We start from the raw sequence: 14,352 nt of genomic DNA on the forward strand, positions 1-14,352 counted from the left end.
TCCAGCCTCTGATCGTCAATTAGTACCACATCGCTAGGAGGGATCAACTGAGCCGGTAGAGGAGGATATAAATCAAGGGGTATGTGAACAGAACAATTCATACCTTTCTCGGCCTTTTGGCTAAGATCAAGTGTAGTATCTGTTCTTATCAGTTTAATATCTGATATGTGGGTCATGTACCCACAATGATATTAAATTTATTTTTTGTGGGGGAGAGCTTATCATAGTGGCTTGCCACTAGAGCTCTTGTGTGTCGCCCAAGCGTTGCACTGCTGCTTAGGCTGGCGCACCCCAACCAAAGCAAAATTAAATTTTGAAGTTTGGTTAGCCATAGCATAATGTGCTAATTCTACCATTACTTTCATTATAGTTGACTATAATAAAATCTTTTCATTTTATGCATTGAAATAGAAATTTGCATCACTTTCAAAAGGTGTAGAGACAAATTGTGTTTGCAAATTCTACTAGTAGTTTTACATATTTAGAATTAATTAAAACTATTTTTATGCATAATTATCTGCATTGTCTTCAAATGGCAGATGAAGCATTGTACCCAGTTCGACATATTTGGACTGATTGGATGACCCTGGGAAACAGATCAGCGCAATACAGGTGTGTATATGCATGCTGCAACTCGTGATCATGTCAAATACCTGTGACAACACAACTCGTACTAGTCCTTCACTCGCAGATTAAAATATTTTTGTAAACAGTAATCATCAAGCTCACAATTTGCTTCTGTGTGATCACAGTGGCGGAACTGAGAACATGTTTTTGCAAACACCACCCAGTAAATATATTGAATAAAAACAGGTGTCCCTAAGCATTTTACAGCCTTTTCATTTATTATTGCAAGTTCAGTTGAACTACAAAAGATGGGCAATGTAATGCAACCTTTGTATCCTGGAACTCAAGCTCAATATACAATGCACCAAAGAACGGCATTGCATAGTGGCACTTATTCATTCTGACAGAGAACTTGTTGCATTCCTGGACGGATCTCTGATCATTTTTGTCTCAGTCAGAATGCCAGATCAAACAAACCTGGGACCAACGCTGCACAGAACAGCATGCAAGGTCACCTAAAGATTGTGAGAGAATAATATTCTGTGAAAAAACAGTGTAATGTGGACTGCTTCATGGCTAGTTAGCATCCGCCTTTTGTCCATCTCTTTGTGTGATGTCACCAAGCAGATCCTTTAGTTCCCCCTTCTGAAGAAAATTAGGAAGAAGGAATCCGGCACTATTTTAAGATGATAAGCTTAATGCACTAACAAAAGAAAATGAAATGAAAAGCGAACTTGCCTGGTGCATGCTTAGTATGATGTCAGATCCCCCAACAAACTCTCCTTTGATAAATATTTGTGGAAACGTAGGCCAGTTACTGCATATAAAAAATATAACTTCTGAAATTGACAGCATGAGCAACTTTAGATCTCTGAAATATCATAATACAAGAAACAAACAGATGTTACTGACACTGTTTGCATGAGGATGATATAAATCAAACCTAGCAGGCTCAAAACTAAATGTCAACCTGATAACTGTAACCCATTTTATTGCCTTAACATATTCTGAAGTTTTTGTTCTTTCACTGTTGGTAAAAGCTGGTTATTCCCTCTTAAAGTCAAGCTTGAACTCCATGCCCTTTATGGCTTTACCGCATGATCTCATACAATTTCAATCATGGATAGATAAGCTACTTCAATCTTAGAGTGTTTTCCCTGCACATGTGTGTAAGCATTTGCCATCTAATGATCTAAGAACACATCATCTGGGAGGTGTAAAGAGTCACTTACGTGTGGGCTTTAACAGCCTCTTTGAGCCTGAGATCTCCCAGAATATCTCTACCACAGATAGGGACATCTGTAATGGACAACATATAGATTAAAACTTAGAAAGCACCATTGATTATTGACTGCAATTCAAAAAAATTGGTAATCGACTAACTAGAGCCAACTTACCATATTGCTGGAAGACCTTGACTGCCAGTGCGCTGAAGCCACACATGGGAGACTCAGGGAAACCCTTCATATAGATCAAGACTGGGTTCTCCCTGATATCCTGCCCAGAAAATTTATTGTTACAATGACAAAATGGCAGCAAGACATGATAGATTAATAAGCTTCAGGTTATGCCTAGCAAGTTGACACTGGTTTTCGAAACCTGCAGGAACCTAATGTATTTTCACGGCTTGCTGGATGTCCGATGAAATGAGGGGACAACCCCCTACCCCTGGTTAACCCTAAAAAGGTTAGTTGCTTTGATCTAATATTCTGAAATATCCTTTTACATGTAAATACCTGAGCAACAATGTCATGCAAAGATGTGTCCGAACTTTTGCTCATTGGTTTGAAATCTTGATGTGTGTCACGATCAGTAGCTAATCGTGTTGCAGTCGAATCCCCATTTGCATTAGGATCACCACCATGTCCTGACGAGTAGTTCATAAACTGCTGAAAAGCTGGTTGTGACACAGCCTGCTCTTCCAGTTACCATGCAAACAAGGATTGACAAAAAATTAAATGGAAATGCAAATTACCTAAGGGGCAATAATTAAACACTAATAGAACGGTAAATACATTATGTGTAGTGGTGTGTCCTGTTTCAAATGGGTAACAAGACTTGAAACTAAACATATACTATTACGCGACCTCAGACTGAAACCAATAAATTGGAAGTATGCAAACTACACATGTAAATTAAACAGTTACAAATTTTCAAAATCAACACTAGCCATGGAACAATGCACGGACAAGGTCACATTGATCTAGACTCCAAACAACATATGCACTAGTACCTAGGAAGGAGATGAAGAGGAAAAACTACTGATACCATCACATCTGTATCAAACAGTCTCGCTATTCGCTAAGGTAGCACGAATGAAAGCACTCGAGGGATGGATTCGCGAGCCTTACAGCTCTTGCCCGCGCGCGGTACGACCTGACGAGCCCCCTCGCGATGAGGGCGGTCGACACCAACCTCCTCATAGTACCCTGCAGACGGCGGATTCAGAAAAACGAACAAGACGAGTAAGCCATGGATCTGCCCAAACGAGCCGGAGAAATCAACAGACAACAGAAGCCCCAACCCAGCAGCAACGAACTCGTGCTACACGGTCCGACGAACGAAAATGGTCAGCGACAGGACCGGCGGCGAGCTTAACGCGGGGCAAAGGGGTTCAGTTGAACTCCCAGAGTTTTGGGGAAAGCGAGTGCCCCCTCCGGACAAAACAACCAAATCCGCGACGAACTGAAAGGAAGAACCCAAGCAAGAAAGCGAGCGGAGCCTAGTTCCTCCTTACCAGCAGAAGAAGGGGCCAACTCAACTCAGAGTCCGGAACGATCTCCCGCCCTGCGCCGGCCGGGCCTTCGATGGAGGGGAGGGGCGAAGGATGAGGGACGGATACGGATGGCCGCCAGAGAAGGATCCCGTGCTTCGCTACGGCGGAGCGAAGGCGTGCCACTGTGCCAGGCGGTGAATGGGCCGGGCCGATTGGGAGAGGGACTACTGGGCCGTGTGCTTTTTGGGCTTGGGCCCGATTATACGGTATGCTTCCCGATCATGATTACGTACACGGCGTCTCAACCCGAGATTAGAGCATCTTAGATAGATCATTGTTCAGAGAGTTATTTTCTATATTCTGTACTCTCGGATAGCTTTCTATATCTTGTGCATACTCGCTCTCTATTTTTAGCTAATAAGAAATTTGGAATAAAGAAGATCTATATTTAAATATTCAATTGAATAGACCGTTGCTAGCGAGAAATTCAGATATGCAATTGAAAAAAAAGTAACTTTTTAACAAAATTTCTATTTCTATATAATGAGTCTGTTGAAGATGCTGTTAGGCCGCGTCGTTAACTCGTGGCCGCACGGCTCTCCGTTCCGTAACACTGTTACGTGGCCGTTTCCCGGTTTTGTTTAAGCCCGCGGGCGATGACGCGCCCCCCTGACGCGGCGCCTTCACAATTTCTCGAAGCTCGGCGCCGAAAGCGCCACGCGTCGCCGACTAGCTAAACTAAACCCCCCCACTTCCACAGTTCCACCCGCAGTCCCCCTTCGACCGCGAGTCGCCACAGCACACGCCAGCAAGCAGCACCGGCCCCTCTCGCTCGCCGACACATGGACCCCATCGCCCCCAGCTCCGGCGGCGGCGACCGCACCGCCGACGCCACGGCCCCGACCAACACCACGGTGACGCTCCCGCCGCTCACCCTCCGCGACGTGCCGCGCCTCCCCGCGGCGCTGGCGTCCCCGCCCCCGGCGGTCCCGAACCCCATCTCCCGCCACCCCTACTACCACCCGCCGTCCACCTTCTACATCTCCCCGGGGGACGTCTCCCTCCGCCACGCCTTCTTCGACCTCGCCTCCGCGGCGCCGTCCCCGCTCGTCGCCTACCGCCGCGCGGGGCCCCGGAGGGACCTCGCCGTCGACCCGGCCCGCGCGCGCGCCGCGCTCGTCACCTGCGGGGGGCTCTGCCCGGGCCTCAACACCGTGCTGAGGGAGCTCGTCGTCGGGCTCCAGGAGCTCTACGGCGTCCGCGACGTCTTCGGTGTCGCCGCGGGGTACCGGGGGTTCTACGGTGGCGACGAGGACCACGTGCGCCTCCACCCGGCCGCCGTCGACGACTGGCACAAGAAGGGCGGCACCGTGCTCAAGACCACGCGGGGCGGTTTCGATCTCGCCAAGATTGTCGATGGCATCGTCGCGCGCGGGTATACGCAGGTAAGAGCAAACACTGAGCAATGTAAAATTGGTTTGCAGTTCACGCCCCTGAATCCATTTATATGTGTAATCGACTATGCATATTAGCGATTGCTGAAGAGAAGTAGTTCTATCAGTTGGAGACTCGGATTTCAGAATGACAAAGTAGCCTATGCGTTATTGAACTGTTTATACACGACGGCATCAAATAATCTTGGTTCAGAATGCCAATTGTTTCCCTTCCCTTATTACACGCGTTGAGTGTTCTTGCGTATATGATATATCTGAGCTTCATTGTTAACTGATCACATTCAAAACTTTCTTCTTTACTCAAGATATATGCGATTGGCGGGGATGGAACCATGAGAGGAGCTGTGGCAATCTTTCAGGAGTTCAAACGCCGTGGTTTGAACATATCCATTACTGGCATCCCGAAAACTGTGGACAATGACATTGGCATCATAGACAGGTCATTTGGTTTCCAAACCGCGGTGGAGATCGCTCAGCAGGCAATTGATGCAGCACATGTGGAGGCTGTTAGTGCTGTCAATGGCGTAGGTCTTGTCAAACTCATGGGGAGGAGTACAGGTCATATCGCCCTTCATGCCACTCTAAGCAGCCGTGACGTCGACTGCTGCTTGATTCCAGAGGTTGATTTCTACCTGGAAGGCAAGGGAGGTCTGTTTGAGTTCCTATATGAACGGATAAAGAAGAAAGGGCATGCTGTCGTTGTGGTTGCTGAAGGAGCTGGTCAGGAATTGATTCCCCGGACTGATGAGCAGAAGCGAGAGCAGGACGAGTCTGGCAACATTGTGTTTCTTGATGTAGGTCCATGGCTGAAATCAGAGATTGGTAGATGGTGGAAGAGAGAGCATCCTGATGAACTGTTCACTGTGAAATACATTGATCCCACATACATGATTAGAGCTGTCCCCGCAAATGCTACCGACAATTTGTATTGCACCTTGCTGGCGCATTCGGCAATCCATGGGGTCATGGCTGGGTTTACCGGCTTTGTACCTGGTCCGATAAATGGGACTTACAGTTACATACCGTTGGAAGATGTTGCCGTGGCAAAGAACCCTGTTGATGTGAATGATCACAAATGGGCATGGGTCAGATCAGTCACGAATCAGCCAGATTTCCTGAAATCCTAAGCGTAGCCCTGAATCTCAGTGGTGTCGCCAAATTGTAAGATGACTGATCCTCACTGCACATGTTGAAATGGATTTCCTCTGATCCAGTTGCTTCCCTAGTTATATTCTATTCAATAAGATGGTAGATGTTGTCCTCTCCAGTTTGTGTGCTTGTGAAACTCTTCCGTGAATGTTGGCAGTAATTGTTGTGCCTGTACGTATGTTGAAATATGTCTTCTCATGAATAAAATGATGCACTGGAATGAAATGGTGTCTACTATGCTTTTGCTCTGAATGAGAAAGTGTTATTTTCCTTAAGCAGCTGATTGCCTCATTATGTTAGTGGCAGCGCACAGTGTAAACAGTATAGCTGCCATGGTCTAACCGATGCGTCCCCCTGAAATAAAACAAAAATAGAAAACGGAGCGAAATGGCCTATTAGCTCAGTTGGTTAGAGCGTCGTGCTAATAACGCGAAGGTCGCAGGTTCGAGACCTGCATGGGCCAAACAAGTTTTATTTTTTCCGTACTAGGAAAGGAAAATCAATGTCCAATACAACAATGTGCCCTGTGCAACATTCACATGCGATGGCAAATTCGGAATCATGGAGATTTACAATAGCATGCGAAGAATATTACTCTTAACCCATGATTCGGGGGAGTGTGATTCTGAACATTTACATATCTCCCAGCAGACGTGTTCAATCAGACCGTAGAGTGCAATCGATCTTGCCCTTGTCACGCCTCAAGAGCTTTTTTTCATATTGAGAACACACAAGAGAGCTGTGCATTTTTCTATTAGGTGATAAAATAGTTGAGGTTCAAGGACCTCAACACATGTCTAGCAGTTGATGATTAAAGAAAGCAAGTTTGCAGCCCTGAATGCTTGCTGTCATTGTCTCAGTAAGCTCCCAGGTTCTTGGCGCTGGCGTCGATCAACAGTGCTGTTCATCCTTGATCCTCGCCAGTGGCCACCACCTGCTGAACAATTGGAATTACCTTGCTGATGATGTTGTTATTCTGTTCTTATGCCACATGGCCAACATGATTAGAGTATTCAGTATTCACCGTTTTTCAATTGGTTCAGTTTTCTGAACTTGATCCACCATTCAAGCAGTGTTGTTCAGTCCGTTGGGGAAGTGGGAAACCACAGTCCGCTGTGAATTCACCCGCTGAAAAATTGAGATGACCTTTTAGTTAGTCACTTGAAAGAGCTGAGGTATCAATCATCATCTAATCCTTGCTTTGGTACACATGCAGAACAAACTACAGGCATAATTTAGAATTTCCAGATCACCCACCCATTAAATGAGTTATTGCTCAAAAAAATAATTGAGTTCATAATCATTAGCAAGAACATCTTTTATGTGACATAACACGATTGTTTGACAAGAGAGTAAATAAGAGGAGCACGAGCAGAGAAGAACAATACCGATGAGTGGGACTGCAACAACTCAACCTATGTCTGAATTCTGGTTCAGACGAAAGACGTTCAAGTTCAGAAGAGATTATTTCTGCCGATTACATTTAACAGCCACACAGGTCTCAAACTCCAATCAATTACTACTCGAGGAACCAGCAGTTCAATGATCGTAAGATGACACGCAAGCATCTAGGGAAAAAAACAGAGTAGAGAGCAGGGACCGATTTCGTTTTAAAAAATAAAGCAGAGAGCCATGGATAGCGTCAGAGTGTGCATGGATGTTAGCAGCAACACTGAACTGCCCGCCATCTATCAGGCACTCGAACATGGAGAGAGGCCACACTGTGGTCGCGCAGGCAGAGGCTACGACGGCAGACATGGTGCTGGATCGGAGGACGAACCCATGCCCGTCGACCTCGTGAAGCCAAGCTCGCTGCTGTCAGCTCGACTCGGCTCCAATGGCCACGGATCGTGCTAAGGTTGAATGGTAATGGGGCTTCCTGATTCCGGCCGGGAGGATGGTCGCAGCGGCGGGCAGGCGGCGGAGGGACGGCTGACGGGCGGGAAGACGAACGGATCGGGGCTGGGAACCTACTCGCAAATATTATGGGGTTATTTGTAGATATTCGGATCGCGATTAATATTCGCGATCCAAATTAAGGGGGTATATGAAAAATATTAGGACCTATATGCATATAGTGGATCGCGATTATCAATCGCGATCCAAAATAGGGAATATATGCAAACTATTGAGGGTCTATCTGTAAATATCCGGGACGCGATTTGTTGCAACTGTTTTCCGGCCGGCAAGGCCGCGGTGTCGCGCCGCCGCCGGTGAAATCCGTTACGCCCGCCGTCACGCAAGCCTTCGGCGCTGCCTCCGCCGGCATCCCAAGCGCCATATCCACCGTCCTTTCACCGGGGATGGTGCCGCGCGTGGCAGGGCCGATCGGCGGCGTCGAGGGCGCGCGCCGCGCGGTGGCGAGAGACGGCGAGGGATGCTACTAGCCCTGGAGTGGATGCAAACACGGCGACGCAACCTCGGGCCGGCGATGGGGCTGGTGGCTGGCGTTTTCCCGTCGGTGGATCCAGTAGTATTGCCGAGCGGCAAGTACCTGTTCTTCCCAGGCTGCTAAAAGCAAATTCGTTTTCGCATACCCATACGCTCTTTCAGTCTGCAGTCTTTGCGTTTTGTTTCCATCTTTACTGAAGAACAATATCACGACAACTAATCCAGGTCTGAATTTGGGATCAAAAGTAGCCACATAGAACTCCTGTGAGTTAGTAAAAAAAAGGAAAAGAGAGAATATCAGTGCAAGAGTTGGATCCTAGTTTATGGTTCACAGATGCAAGAGTACATCAGTGCATCACTTAACCTTTAAAATCAATTATAAAAACCTTTAATATCCTAATTGCTACTTTCAAGAGAACCCAATGGATTCATGATGTACCGCCATTCAAAACACTGACTTTTTTCTGTCAAGTAGAAGTTGCCATATCATTTGATGGTAGGTTGAAGTAAATCATCAAAATGATTTTTTCTGCAATATATTCCTCCAGTTATTATGTTCGCAATTATCTTGTAAATTAACATGATTTTCAGTTACTTACCCAAAGAGCCGGGACCATCATGTACTGCTTGCTTTGTTGCCCACTTTCCCATGCAGAGCATGCGAACTATGACCTACCTAGTTGAAATTTTCCAAGGAAACCCTTTGGGTCATATATAATCTGATAAAAAACATCTTTCATATGACATAACATGACTATATGATAAGAGTCAGAACATGAGGGCCAGCGGCATAAAAGAGCAATAAGGATAACAGAGTTATACGCAGTCTGAATTTTGCATAGAAAATAGCCACAGTGAGTTATCTCAAAGTTCAGACTTCAGTCAAGCTCCAGAACTGCTGGGCGGTCAAGATGGCAAATCTGGATAGCCACTCTCGTGCAGTACGTCAAGCTCCAAAGACACCTTATCGTCTGTCTCCTCTCATCCTCTGCTCTGAAGATTGACAGCCTGAAGCGACTGCTCGACCAAATTCAAATGAGGTAACCGGGAAACGCTCTCCAAAGTTCAGTGTAGTCATATCTAATCAAGTCCTAAAAGCTCCCAAGTGATAAGCCAAAGCCTTCCGAATCCCAGGAGCCCAATATTCTCGTATAGAATAGTAGTTGAGCTCACGGTGGAGAATGTTACAGGGTGAAGTGAACCAACCACCTCGAGCAATTGCCATGGACAAAATATATCTACATCATGTACATCATAAATCACAAGTCTCAGCTGCCTCATGCTAGCTACTTACAAGCTAGTGCCCAGTGTTTCTTCACTTCATGAAACTCCACGCCGTTCATGGACATGGATGTTCTCGTGCAGGTACTTTCTAACTGATGAACTCGCCATGACCGGGCCTTCAGGCCAGTCAAGTTTCAGGGCAGATTGGCTCGATTTCTACGGGCAGACCTCTCTGGAACTCCACATACGGGTATGCCATCGGAATGTCATCGCCATCGATTCTCCATCTGAAATCCAAGGCGACAAGATTTCAAGAGAGGGGAAGGATGATCAGCTAGCGGCTCTTCGGTAACTGTAAGTAACTCTATGACTCCAAGAAAACAATGCCAGGTCCTCTGTCACATACAGATGGTCCCAGATTGTTATGAACCAGATTTGGCAGTTCGATCACGCAATAATGTTCTCTACCTGGTTCGTTCGTACCACTCAACTTGCATAGCCTACTTGTAGAAAACTCCACGCTGCCATGCAGCCATGCCTGTACTGTGTGTTGTCGTCAGATAATATGTTCTACAGTTCTGGATCCAAAACTACATGAGATTTAATTTAAGACTTGCGGTCCCTGTGGATGAAAACATAAATAAGGGAGGCAAGTGGTACGTCATAAACTTCTTGCCATTACTTTCAATAGTTTGTGTTACTAGTGTGACACTGCTAACCTCATTGTTCTGCTTCCTTGTTCATGTTTTGTCCCTTTTCTCTATTCAACATTGTTGGCCACCTTGCCATTCCTTACTAGTATGTCTTAGTATTACTAGGTTCAATCCAATGATAATCACATTATTCTGCTTTCCTGTTCATGTTTGCATCGTCCCCGTTTAAATTTAAAAGCCGTCCCACCGCATTAGTTTCTTATGCCGGTTATTAGAAATGTCTATGATGTTTTTTGTGCTGCTTTGATTTGTCAGTTTTGTTCTTGTGACTGTACCGGTGATTTATGAATGCATCTCCAACTCTAGTAGGACAAATACTCCCATAGTTTTACCTATAATTGAGCACAAGGTGATGGAGAAAGAAAGCAGCCTCTACTTTGGCAAGCTCTGATCCTGGGCAGAGCCGGGGCCCGCCACCGAACGGCGTAAACCTCTTGCTTGTCCCTTGGCTTGAGCCCTGATACAACAATCAGACAAGTCATGCATGCATATGAATTAAGCCATGAACATCATAAAAGAAACCAAAAGAAAAAAATATATGAAGCAAAGCCAAGGATGCTGGCTTTGAATGAGAGGAATCATGGCAAGGACCATTGACAACAGGCGCTACAGCCTCAGGCAGCTTGCTTGGCATCTGAAGATACCAGGATAGTTGCAGGTAATTATGTCACAGGTGGACACTCACTAATTAAAGGAAACAATTAGTTAGAGTACACACTTTAAAGAAGATTCCCTAAAAGCCCCAGATAAGCTTCTTTGATAGGTGCTCTAGCCTTTTAATTGTGTATTTCAGGTTTGAATAAGTAGCTTATTATCACAAAGCTAAGCTGTTAATTATGGCCTGACAGTTATGAAATATGATTGTATGAATCACCATCTCATTAGTTCATTACCAATATCGATGGCAGGTCCAAAAGTACACTACTAATGGACAGAAAAGAGCATACCTCCCATCTACAGGGCTGAAAATGATGGGCATTTCCATGAAGCGAGGGGTTCAGATGAACAGCACTGAAGACGGGTAGGACCTTCCAGCCAGATGGAATCAGATACTCTGCAACAGAGCAAAAGGGAGAGCCACTTGCTTTTGAGCATCTTCGTCTATCAAAAGCTAGGTGTTTCTAGGCATAACAATGCTTAAAAATCAGGCTTAAAGGTGCAACCATCCCCTCTGCCTCTGATCCATTATCATGTGATGAGCACAACTGGAATCTGCAACGAAAGCCTCATTACTATGCTGATGCGGGTTTGTTTACCTTTGTATCTGACATCTTTGAGGGCCTTCCTGTGGACGAACTTGACGATGTTGCCGCATCTCAGAGCCTCGTTGATAACCTGCAAGGGCATGCACATAAGCATCACACGCACAATTAGTCTGAATATCGACAGAATGTCATTTCTGTAGCTTGATGCTAGCAGAATGAAGAAAAAAGGTCCCTTGGTTACTAACAAATCTTATACAGTACATAGGGAGTGGCCATCTTACATGTTGGGTATATTCCATCTTCTTGTAGTCTTCTGAAGTCAAGCTCTCCTCCTTCCCTTTGTTGGATCTTATGCTGTCGTGCTCCCTCTGCGTGCATAGCATGTTCGCATATAGTTAAGTTTACTGATGGCCACCGGCCTAGCAGCTACCAATCATCTGTGTCTTCATTACAATAAAAAAAAAGCATGTATGTTACCTTGACCAGGTCCAGATCGTCCGCGGACTGTCCAAGAAAATACACGACCATGGAGATCAAGAGCGAGGTGGTCTCGTACCCTCCAAGCAGGGAGTCCAGCACAAAGCTCACTTTCTCCTCATCGGAGAGCTCATTGCTTGACAGGAGCACGTCAAGGAAATCGCCCTTCTTGCATGACCCTGGGCTCCTCCGCTCCTCGATGATGCCCTTCACAGTGCTGGATATCCTCTCTCTGGCCTGTGTGAGTTATTAGGAGCAGTAGACAGCAGAATAAACCACTGTTATATATTGTATATATGATCATAATGCATCTTTACTAATGTAAGAAAAAAATATTTTTTATTAATGTGCAGTAATAAAGACATGTATGGATGATTACCTGGACAGCCTTGGCATATGGGGTCCCTGGGATGTAGAGAGGGAAGGAGATGAGGCCCTTCATGAAGGCCAGGAAGTCCTCCAGTATCCTGGCAGTAACCGGCTCCTCTGGTGACAGCCCCAGCACCTGCTTCACAATCACACTGAACGCAAACTGTGCTTCTCCAAGGACAGAGACCACGCCACACCAGAGGAAAAGGGAAAAAAAGACCCTGGTAAGTCAAAGTCACCGTGGAAAAAGATTCATGCAGCAGCCAGCAGCAGCAAGTAACAACAACATGACGATGCACGTCGGTGACATGCATGTGCAGAGGTTTTCTCTCCATGTGTCAAGGGATCATGTCCATGCCACTATGCTGATGACCGATAGACTCAGGGAGCAGCCAAACGGCCAGTACAGTTGCTAACCTTCCTTGCCTCCTCGCAGAAGGCGACGACCCTGCCGCCGCCGCTGTCCTCCTTGCTGCCCTCGGCCGCCTGCTGGCGCCACGAGCCGACGACGTGCAGCGCGATCTTCTCGATGTCGCCGAGGTAGCTGGGCTTGAGCTTGGTGGAGGTGACGAGGGCGAGGGCGAGGTTCCTGAGGCGCTTGTGGTCCTCTCCCAGGACCACGAGCATGGAGGACTTGCCCAGGATGCCATGGATCGGCCTGGGGTAGCTGCACTGGAACAGCCGCTCCTCGTTCTGCAGGATGAAGTGGTTGAGGTCCTGGTCGCAGGACACCACCGTGGGGGTGCAGAACAAGTGGGACTTGAACACCCGCCCATACCTGCAGCAGCATCAACCACAAGCCCACAGCAACATTGCTGTTAACTACTGCCACCATGCATGTTAATCAGCGTTAGTTTAACCTTTACCGTCTCTCGTTTCACCTCACGGTCACGGGCTCGGAACAAGGCAAAAAAAAACATGAAAGGTGGATAGATAGATGCATGGTAAAGCTGCGTAGACAGGACAGCAGCATCGCCTTTTTTGCTGTCACATGAAATAATGGTGCAATACTTAATTGCGTGGTAATTAGGAGGAGGATCTGTGGTCTGCTGTGCATGGATGGTTGCGGTAAAATTAAACAGGAGAGGAGCCCAACGCGCGCTGGAGGATTTACCTGGCGCAGTGATCCTCCAGGAAGCCGCCCAGCGTGTTGGAAGCATGGGGCGCGAGGAACCTGAGCGTCTCACCGACGAGCGGCCACCCGAAGCTGCCCCGGGGGGCCTTGGGTTTCAGGAGCAAGGGCAGGAAGTGGCTCAGCACCAGGGCCAGGAGCGAGGCCAGCAGGATCGCCAGGGCGGCAAGCGCGAGCTCCCCCGCCATCATCGACGACCACCACACCCAAGTTTCATCTCCCAAGCATGGAGCCTGCAAGAGTCTCTCTGTCTATCTATATATATATGTATATATGTAAGTTTATGAATGCTTCACTTAGCTTTGTTCAAGGCTCACACAGCTCACCCCTGTGCTGCCGTTCCCTTCTCTCCCTCCCTAGAATGCAAGGCGAGGGGGGGAGCTATATAGTAGCAGAAGCGAGGCAGGAAGGATCTTGGCAAAGGGAAAGGGGGAGAAAGGAGGGAGAAAAAATAAGGCTGCCTTTTGTTTCCTTTCCTTGGCCTACTTCTTTTCGTTTATTTATTCATTCAGTGTTCTTACCTTGAGTAGCTAGCTTGATCTCTGTTTTTTTTAAGAAAAACAAAAGGTCACAATATGATCTCTGTTTTTACTGCAGCCAAATTACCCCCGTGACACTGTGCAGTACAGTAACATAAGTGTAGCTTTTATCAAGGAGGAGCTAGAGGTAGGACTAGGAGGATGGTCCAGCGTAGTGTAGCCTAGCATCTGGGCCGCTGCAAAGGTGCAGTCAAACACGCCGGTAGAGAGAGAAAATCTGTAGAAACGGCCAAGTGCAGGTGCATAGGGCCGCGCTGCTGAAAGCCTGAAGCAGCTCCGGACGAAGCGAATGTGGGGATTTGCAGATCGCAACTTGTGACGCCGTTTTTTAAAAAACAAAGGAACGAACGGTCACTTCTAATCCCTGGCGCCTAAGTGCAGACAACGGAGCAATGAGCTGCCTTGATCGTAGTCAA

General features: G+C 46.9%; 3 protein-coding genes and 2 non-coding genes across 8 annotated transcripts; 3 read left to right on the forward strand and 2 right to left on the reverse strand.

Annotated features, from left to right (window-relative positions):
- Positions 1–99: 99 nt before the first annotated feature.
- LOC112901781 lies at positions 100–295 on the forward strand. Its single transcript, XR_003230363.1, has one exon. It is a non-coding gene; the product is annotated as a U2 spliceosomal RNA (small nuclear RNA).
- A 476-nt stretch (positions 296–771) lies between these two features.
- LOC112901557 (monothiol glutaredoxin-S1, mitochondrial-like) lies at positions 772–3,502 on the reverse strand. Of its 2 annotated transcripts, XM_025970489.1 has the most exons (7): positions 3,305–3,460; positions 2,919–2,996; positions 2,304–2,480; positions 1,965–2,064; positions 1,800–1,866; positions 1,306–1,384; positions 772–1,212 (listed from the first exon to the last, which is right to left on the reverse strand). In XM_025970489.1, exons 2-7 carry the CDS (start codon positions 2,988–2,990, stop codon positions 1,144–1,146), a joined length of 564 nt encoding a protein of 187 aa, XP_025826274.1. In that variant the 5' UTR covers positions 2,991–2,996; positions 3,305–3,460; the 3' UTR covers positions 772–1,143. The 2 variants fall into 2 exon arrangements, with proteins under 2 accessions (XP_025826274.1, XP_025826275.1); XM_025970490.1 differs by lacking the exon at positions 2,919–2,996 and having other exon boundaries at positions 3,305–3,502.
- A 535-nt stretch (positions 3,503–4,037) lies between these two features.
- LOC112901556 (ATP-dependent 6-phosphofructokinase 2) lies at positions 4,038–6,107 on the forward strand. Its single transcript, XM_025970488.1, has 2 exons — positions 4,038–4,728; positions 5,043–6,107. Exons 1-2 carry the CDS (start codon positions 4,126–4,128, stop codon positions 5,862–5,864), a joined length of 1,425 nt encoding a protein of 474 aa, XP_025826273.1. The 5' UTR covers positions 4,038–4,125; the 3' UTR covers positions 5,865–6,107.
- A 168-nt stretch (positions 6,108–6,275) lies between these two features.
- TRNAI-AAU lies at positions 6,276–6,349 on the forward strand. Its single transcript has one exon. It is a non-coding gene; the product is annotated as a tRNA-Ile (tRNA).
- Positions 6,350–6,461: 112 nt separating this feature from the next.
- On the reverse strand, positions 6,462–13,737 carry LOC112901555 (cytochrome P450 724B1). 3 transcript variants are annotated; one of them, XR_003230322.1, is made up of 10 exons: positions 13,380–13,737; positions 12,683–13,043; positions 12,276–12,428; positions 11,897–12,133; positions 11,701–11,787; positions 11,471–11,549; positions 11,162–11,268; positions 10,547–10,671; positions 6,911–7,014; positions 6,462–6,823 (listed from the first exon to the last, which is right to left on the reverse strand). XR_003230322.1 is itself a non-coding variant. In XM_025970487.1 (9 exons), the coding sequence occupies exons 1-9, from the start codon at positions 13,586–13,588 to the stop codon at positions 7,008–7,010; spliced, it is 1,365 nt and encodes a 454-aa protein (XP_025826272.1). In that variant the 5' UTR covers positions 13,589–13,737; the 3' UTR covers positions 6,462–7,007. The 3 variants fall into 3 exon arrangements, 2 of the variants coding, with proteins under 2 accessions (XP_025826272.1, XP_025826270.1); XM_025970487.1 differs by having other exon boundaries at positions 6,462–7,014; XM_025970485.1 differs by lacking the exons at positions 6,462–6,823; positions 6,911–7,014 and adding an exon at positions 8,971–9,788.
- Between the last annotated feature and the right edge of the window lie 615 nt (positions 13,738–14,352).

The sequence above is a fragment of the Panicum hallii genome, chromosome 7 (assembly GCF_002211085.1).
Source record: "Panicum hallii strain FIL2 chromosome 7, PHallii_v3.1, whole genome shotgun sequence".
NCBI lineage: Eukaryota > Viridiplantae > Streptophyta > Magnoliopsida > Poales > Poaceae > Panicum > Panicum hallii.

Bases quoted from the DNA above. Each gene is read 5' to 3' on its own strand.
- LOC112901557 (XM_025970489.1), bottom strand. From the start codon at position 2,990: ATGAGGAGGTTGGTGTCGACCGCCCTCATCGCGAGGGGGCTCGTCAGG. The intron at 2,065-2,303 runs GTATTTACATGT...TTTTCTGGGCAG, and splicing joins TGCATGACATTGTTGCTCAG to GATATCAGGGAGAACCCAGT. The intron at 1,213-1,305 runs GCAAGTTCGCTT...AATTTTCTTCAG, and splicing joins TCATACTAAGCATGCACCAG to AAGGGGGAACTAAAGGATCT.
- LOC112901556 (XM_025970488.1), top strand. From the start codon at position 4,126: ATGGACCCCATCGCCCCCAGCTCCGGCGGCGGCGACCGCACCGCCGAC. The intron at 4,729-5,042 runs GTAAGAGCAAAC...TCTTTACTCAAG, and splicing joins TCGCGCGCGGGTATACGCAG to ATATATGCGATTGGCGGGGA.
- LOC112901555 (XM_025970485.1), bottom strand. From the start codon at position 13,588: ATGATGGCGGGGGAGCTCGCGCTTGCCGCCCTGGCGATCCTGCTGGCC. The intron at 12,134-12,275 runs GTAATCATCCAT...TAACTCACACAG, and splicing joins CATATGCCAAGGCTGTCCAG to GCCAGAGAGAGGATATCCAG. The intron at 11,550-11,700 runs GTAAGATGGCCA...ATGCCCTTGCAG, and splicing joins AGATGGAATATACCCAACAT to GTTATCAACGAGGCTCTGAG.